Raw genomic sequence first — 7,636 nt, 5'->3', positions numbered from 1 at the left:
TGGACAAATCCCAGTGGGTAATATTCAAGAATTTGATGTGACTGTTGCATGCCTGTACTCCTTGTCCTGCTGTGTCCGTGGTATCGATGGAACAAAATCTAAACATAGTACCAAAAACTTTTGCATAGTGCTGTAGATAAAAAAAAACAAAAAACTCCCATGTTTGGAATTTGGGAGTATGACAGAGTTTTCCCAGAACAAAGAGCTGTGTGTTTGGTCACATATGTAAATTAAAATCATATTCAACAGCTCACCATCGATCTACATTCACATCGCCTTCCCACGTCAGATACACCACACACGATCAAATCATGTCATGTGTCATAGCAATGGAATTATTTAAATTCCTCAAACTTGTCGTTTAAATCAGGGTTTCTAACACGAAGAGGTTCATCAGGAAAATCTAACCTAGATACTTGTTGACTTCCACCACACGAGAGCTATTACACCCCAAACTGCCGATGGTGAAAAAAAAAATCTTTCATTGGGTTTGATTCTGCATAGATGAAATAAAATTACATGTTAATCATGTCAATCGGGGAAAAGGGCATCCTAACCACTAGGTGGCAGTGGAACCTAACAGAATCCGACTGAGAGAGAGGAAGTACGTAAATAGAGGAATAACATTATCGTCAAGTTTGCATCATTATTACATCCGGTGTAGCATTCTAACTGAAATAAAGGGATTGTACTAATCAGAGAAGTTTAACATGTTCGTGTGCATTTTATATGGGCTATTATATGGACATTTAAAAATATTAGTATTTTTAAATTTTTAGTTCGTTTTTAGTTTTCATAATATATTTTATAATTCCTTGGTTATTGTTTTTTAATTTCACTTTCTTTTTAATAACCACAACCTGACCTGTCTGAACCTGTTTGTATGTGACGCACTTTGTGTCACATTTTATTTGTAGGAAAAGTGCTATATAAATAGAGTCTGATTAATTGATTGATGGATTGATTTGTCCGATGCAGATCCTGAGGTAAACTTATCAGTGTTTATGGTTATTATTATTTTTGATTAATTTCTCTAATTCTCCATCTCTATTCTCTAATTTTTGACCGATCTTTTATATTGTGAATATTCAGACAAATGCCTTTGTTATAAATCAGATGTCACACGGTGATGAAATAAAAGATTACAGTATTATTTATTGATTTGTATGGCGAAGAAGAATGACGTTTACCTCAATAAAGATTCATCTTATGTCATCCCAACTCTGATTATTTAACGTTTTGACCTTTATTTTGAAAAAACTGAACCCGGAAGCTAATAGCGTAGCAGCTTTCGGTAAACTGTGACGTCAGGATGATGCCCTTGACTGACCCACGTGAGTCGCTCCGCTTCCTCCCGACGCGCATGTTGAACCGGTAACTCGGGGAAGCTCACCAGACCTCAACCCGCCCGGTTCTCCGCGTGTCCCGGCCCCGAATCCCCTCCACCACCACCACCACCACCACCACCACCATGTCCCGGAGCAGCCGGTCCCTGATGCGCCTGGTGCGGCGCTGCGTCGCAGTCAGCGAGGCGACGTTGCCCGCGGGTGCCGCGGCAGCCAGAGGCGCCATCGTCCCGCAGCGAACCTGGACATCATCGACCCGCGCGGCGCTGCCGAGACTCGGCCTGCTCCGCCCCGCGGCGGGGGGAACCGGCCGGCTGGGCCTCTGCACCAAGGTGAGGTGAAGGGGGGTTAACAGGTGGACGAGTGTGGGCCTCACTGAGGGAGACACACGTCTGCTAGTCAATACATCATTTACTGTACAGTTCTGAGGTACTTATACTCTAAGTGAGTATTTGTACTTAATGCCACTTTATACTTCTGCGTCACTATCTTTCATTCACACACAAGTACTAAATACTATGTACACTGCATACAGTTGCTTAGTGTATTGTATGTATACATACAAGTAAACTGTATACAGTTACTTAGTGTGTTATATATATATAAATATAAAAGTAGTTTTGGTGTATACACAAGTTACTGTATTAGTATTATCATATATGATTTTTTGTAAGTATGAATCAGAATATGTATAAGTATAGTACTTACAGGTTAATAGATATGTGATTTAGGATATATATAAGTCCAGTTTATAGAAATATATGTATGCATATATAAGTACAGTTACATAGAGTATTATTTATCTATATGTATATCAGTGTACATTTAATTATCAGTACCGTTTAGTGCATAATACAAGTTAGTATAAATATAAGTAAATATTAGTACATGTGTTCAGTTTTGCTATAAGTATATATCAGAATATATACAAGTACAGAATTTATATACTGTAGATATGTAAGTTAGTATGTTTAAGTATAGTGTGTATATATCTAAATATCACTAAAATATATAAAGATAAAGTACAGTTTTGTACATAGCCTTTATATAAGATTTGTTATGTAAATTAGTCTTTATATACAAATATAGTAGTATAATGTATAGTATAATATATTTAAGTATTTAATAGCATATATATATAAGCACAGTTTTGAGGTACTTGTGTTTGATTATTTCTATCCAAATCAACTTTGTACTTCTTCGCTACATTTCAGATGTAAATATTGTGATTATATAATTTAGGACTTTAATAAACAGTCCCTTTGACAACGTTTTTTATTAATAAAGACACGATGGATTAATGCTGTTGATTCCAAAGTTCCGACCTGATGACTTGCAGCCTCAACAGAAACCCAGATCAATGTATTTTCCTGTTTTTTTTAATGTCTCCAGAGTTGGAGAGTGCGTCTCATCTCACCCACCTCTTGTCTTCCAGGCCGGAGCGCCGTCCCAGGATGAAAATCCACCGCTGCCGTCCCAAGACGAAAATCCACCGCTGCCGTCCCAGGATGAAAATCCACCGCTGCAGCACGAGGATAAAAATCCACCGCTTCAGCCCGAGGATGAAAATCCACCACTGCAGCCCGAGGATGAAAATCCACCGCTGCAGCCCGAGGATGAAAATCCACCACTGCAGCCCGAGGATGAAAATCCACCACTGCAGCCCGAGGATGAATATCCACCGCTGCCATCCTACCAGTCCGACCTGGAGCCAGAGAAGGAGTTGTACATCGTGCAGGTCAAAGGTCTCCCCTGGACGACCACGGCTGAGGATCTCCTGCAGTTCTTCTCCGGTGGGTTAAGGCTTTCAGGTTGTAAAGGCCAAAACAGCACAAAAACATATCATTTATATAACATATATCATATACGCTGTCTCCTGAGTCTCGTGTCCTGCTCTGGTGTGGTTTCAGAGTGCAGGATCTGTGACGGGAGGAACGGGATCCACCTCACCAAGAACAGACAGGGGAAGCCGTCGGGACGAGCCTACATCGAGATGGAGCACGAATCCGACGTGGTCAGAGCTCTGGAGAAGCACCGGCAGTACCTCGGCTCGCGATACGTGGAAGGTTCGTGTCTCGTTGTGATCCGACGTTCCCCAAAACCTGTCGAGACGAAAGGCTCTTTTTTTTTTTCTTTTTTTTTTTAGCAGAATCTCTGGTCTGTAGAAATTTGACCTGAGATTTTTGCTTCTGTTTGAGTTTTTGTGTGTGTTTTACATACTTTTTAGCCCCTGACTCCTGAAATATCTTTCCCAGAGGTGGTTGAAGCATTCAAAGGATATTGATTTGAGGCAGTTTGCCTTTATTTATTTCATGTTTGGTAGATAGATAGATACAGTGAAGCTTTCGCAGGAAACCAGTTGAGAGAGTAAGACATGGGGAGAGACATGCAGTGAATGGTCCTGCAGGTTGGGAGTCAAACCGGGGCCTCCTAATAGTTTTTTAAAATGTTATTTCATTCATGGGAATCCTCTTGTGACCCCCCTAACATTTTTTTGGTCTAACACTGTCCTGCCTGGATCAGCTCGTCCTGATACAAGCTTTTTGGTTTGGTGTGTTTGTGTCAATGTGATCTTAAATATTTTATGATGATTTTTTTTCCTTTTGAAATATTGTACCCCAAAATTAGCAAAAGATTCTAACTCAACCCCAAAAAATCAGGATGAGTATAAGAGATACTGAACCAAAATTAGCAAAGTAAAGTTGTTGTTTGTTTTTTTTGGCATTAAAGGGGGGAATTAAAGGACCCTTTGGGGGTGGAGCCAATTCTGCATCAATCAGCTGTTGCAGTGAAGATCCCAAAAAATGCTTCGTACCGATAGAATCTGAAGACTTAGATCTTTCAGGCAAGGTATTAATTGTCCAGACCTAAGAAGAAGAAAAAAAGTCACGGAGCAGAAAAATCACCAATCCAACGACCTTCGAACGCCCCAGCAATGACAGACGGGACAAAACTGTGAATAAAGGACAAACCCGTCCTTTTTTGATCATTCAAACGTTGTCCACCTCTGTGTGTGCGTCCGCAGTGTACGAAGTGACCAACAGCGACGCTGAAATCATCCTGCAGAAGGTCGTCCAGGCTCCGGCCGTGTGTGGGGTGGTGCGGCTCCGAGGCCTCCCCTTCCTTTCCACCGAGCGAGACATCGTCCAGTTCTTTTCAGGTGAGCCGCTCCCTCGAGACTCCTCCGTCCTCCGTCACACTGGGCGTTTGTCTCGATACGAATCTGTCTTACAAAGTGTGCGTTTTCAAAAAATGATTTCACTTCACCAACAATAGCTATCTTTTGTAAATATGTAGAGCTGCAACAGTTCATCGATTGGTAATCGTCGACTAAATTAACCGCCAACTATTTTGATAATCGATTAATAGGTTTGAGTAGATTTTATGAAAAAACAGTGACGGTGAACTAAATATCTTGTGTGTGCGAACAAATCAAAACATCATCTAGAGGTTTAAAGGGAACACGATTGACATTTTTCACAATTTTATGACATTTTATGAACCAAATAACGAAACGATTAATTGAGAAAATAATCAACAGATTAATCCATAATGAAAATAAGCGTTAGTTGCAGCCCTATAAATTAGATTTTTGCGGTTTTCCTATTAAAACTCAATTGATTAAATTGTTTATAGACAAAAAATTAAATAGTATCATTAAGTGAAAAACTGAAAATTTATATTTTTTTTTGAAATTATCAAATGATTCTATAATGGTTACAAATATTTCAGGTTCAGACACAAAGACAGAGACATGTCACACAACAAACATTTGATTAATTCTCTGCTCTTGTTTTGTATCGTCTAGATTGAGAGTCTGTTGTGAAAATATCATTTTACTGTTTTTTTTAATTGCGAGTTAATATGGGAGGAGAAAAGTTGTATTGATATTTTCCATTTTGACCACTCCAGATTTCTTTAAGACACTTTAATTTTCTTTCTTTAATTCAAAAAGAGACGCAACAAGCTTTGAATATACATGTTAATAGGAAAGGTTTAATATCTGTCTTTTGATTTTGCAGGTCTGGATATCGCGGAGAACGGCATCACCATCGTCACAGACCACAAAGGGAGAAACTCTGGCGAGGCCTTTGTGCAGTTTTGCTCCCAGGAAGCAGCGTTCGCAGCTCTGCAGAGAGACAAGGAGCACATAGGGAGACGGTGGGAGTCTGCTGATTTTTTTTAAATAAACCGCGCACAACAGATTCCTCTGGACAACAGCCCGGTTGTGGTCACATTCGTTGATTTGCTGCTGCCCCTCCATTGATATTTTTGCAGATTCATCGAGGTGTTTCCCAGCAGAATTGAGGAGATTCACCCGCACTGGAAGAAGAAGGCGCCGATAGATGGGGCCTCTGATCCGGCGAACAGGATGTTCTCCGCCTCACGGACCAACACCAGAACAGGTAAACGCGACTTCAGAGCTCAGTGATTTTTATCGTCATCATCACCACTTTAGCCAAATACACCAAAACCCCTGAGTCGTAGCGTCTGTCGCTAGCGCGTCTCTCAAGATGTCGGGGGAGTGATGTTTAGAAACACGCACACACTCTGTTGTTAGGTGCTTTCCGCACCATTTTTGTTTGTCTTCAATTTACAGAGCCGAAAAACCAGATTTTTTTTCAGTGCACACACAGAAGGAGGAAACATTTGCTGAATTTTACAAAAAGTGTATTGGATTGAAATCGCTCACTGCCCCTTTAAGGAAAAACTCAATTCAAACATCAGGTTTTAACTTTAAGGGCCTTTCTTTTCACGAAGACCAGATTTTCTTACGACACAAAACACAACATTGTTTTGAAGGCTTGTTGACAGAAGAATCTGGTAATCTGATTGAATAAAACTTGATATGATGATGTTTTTTAAACGGAGACGAACTCCAGAATGATAAATCGACCAGTGTCTAAAAAACTGTTGACCCCCCTCGGTGTGACCCCGACATGCTGCCTCTGTTCCCGCCAGGATCCCCGTTGAGCTCGGGGGAGCAGATTCATTACGTCCACATGAGAGGTCTTCCTTTCCAGGTGTCCCTAGAAGACATTGTGCAGGTAAAAGCAAAGATAACGAACACAGTGAGATATCGAAGCTGGTTTTGTTGTTGTTGTTGTTGTTGCACTGGACATTTATTTTACATGTATATATATATATATATATATATATATTTTTTTTTTTCTCTTCTTCTGCAGTTCTTCTCTCCTCTAATCGTGTCTAAGATCCTGGTTGAATGCCAGGCCGACGGGAGGCCGAAGGGCGAGTGCGACGTTTACTTCTCCAGCCACCGGGACGCCGCGGCCGCCATGTCCAGAGACAAACAGTACATAGGTGAGAGACTTTTATAATATTCATAAATGAGAATCAGACGAGTGATATTTGAAGTATGAAATTGCTTCAAGGTTTTCAGAAATTTACTGGTAATGTCAGGATGTTTTTGTCAGTTACCATGTCCATTTAAATGCAGATGCAGTTTCAGATTATATGGATTTTACATTTTGTACACAACATATCAATGAAAAGATTGTGCAGCCGTGGTTGAGTTTTACAGTCTAGAGTGGTTTAGACTTTAATCATTATTTTGCCCTAAACAATTTATTATGTTGCTGAATTATTTTTGTATAGTATAACAAACACTGCTGTGAGACGTTTACTTGACATTTTAATCTTCTTTTCTTGTTTTCTTCAGGAGAAAGATACATTGAGTTATTCCTGAACTCAACAACAGACTCCGATTGGAGGTGAGAAACACGCAATTAGATCCAGAGATTTCATAATTATAATGACATCGTAATTACATTACATCGCAAATCTCTTTGCGAATAGTCATTTTAACTTGGGGGGGGGGCAGTTTATACAGTCGGGCACGGTTGTTAAGGAACAAAGTACAACACTTTTTTTTATCAAACTTCATTTTTAAAATCTTACACTTTTAAAGAAAAAAAAAGTTTTTCAGGTCACATGTAAACTCCACATGTCATTTTAACATGTTGTGTTTTCTGTCGCAGGTGAACGTCGACACTTCGATGCCCCAACACGAAACCAACAACAGGGAGATTGTATTTATTTTCCAGCCCGACTCTGAATCTCAAACAAATAAACAGACCTGGTGTCAAAGAAAGAAAAGAAAAACTGACCTGTCGTCATTTTTACAGAAAGAAGCCTATCACAGTTCTGAGTGAATTCATAAAGTTAATCTTTAAGATCTGTCGTTTTCTGAGCACCTTTACTAAAGAGTCGAAATGAAGGTTGTCGTTTTTTTTGGTGAAGAAGTTCCAAAAGACTAATGTGGAAAATGA

General features: G+C 39.9%; 1 protein-coding gene across 1 annotated transcript; it reads left to right on the top strand.

Moving 5' to 3' along the window:
* Nucleotides 1–1,317: 1,317 nt before the first annotated feature.
* On the top strand, nt 1,318–7,469 carry grsf1 (G-rich RNA sequence binding factor 1). Its single transcript, XM_035638776.2, has 10 exons — nt 1,318–1,678; nt 2,782–3,139; nt 3,257–3,412; nt 4,372–4,506; nt 5,369–5,507; nt 5,625–5,752; nt 6,309–6,394; nt 6,533–6,668; nt 7,027–7,078; nt 7,346–7,469. The coding sequence occupies exons 1-10, from the start codon at nt 1,472–1,474 to the stop codon at nt 7,347–7,349; spliced, it is 1,401 nt and encodes a 466-aa protein (XP_035494669.1). The 5' UTR covers nt 1,318–1,471; the 3' UTR covers nt 7,350–7,469.
* The last annotated feature ends 167 nt before the right edge of the window (nt 7,470–7,636 follow it).

This window comes from Scophthalmus maximus, chromosome 19 (assembly GCF_022379125.1).
Source record: "Scophthalmus maximus strain ysfricsl-2021 chromosome 19, ASM2237912v1, whole genome shotgun sequence".
Lineage (NCBI taxonomy): Eukaryota > Metazoa > Chordata > Actinopteri > Pleuronectiformes > Scophthalmidae > Scophthalmus > Scophthalmus maximus.
The sequence above is the reverse complement of the archived record's forward strand: the minus strand, read 5'-3'. Positions and strand labels throughout refer to the sequence as shown.

Excerpts from the sequence above, each read along its gene's own strand:
- grsf1 (XM_035638776.2), top strand. The coding sequence starts at position 1,472 with ATGTCCCGGAGCAGCCGGTCCCTGATGCGCCTGGTGCGGCGCTGCGTC. Across the intron at positions 3,140-3,256 it reads TCTCCTGCAGTTCTTCTCCG|AGTGCAGGATCTGTGACGGG; the intron begins GTGGGTTAAGGC and ends GTGTGGTTTCAG. Across the intron at positions 6,669-7,026 it reads CAGAGACAAACAGTACATAG|GAGAAAGATACATTGAGTTA; the intron begins GTGAGAGACTTT and ends TGTTTTCTTCAG.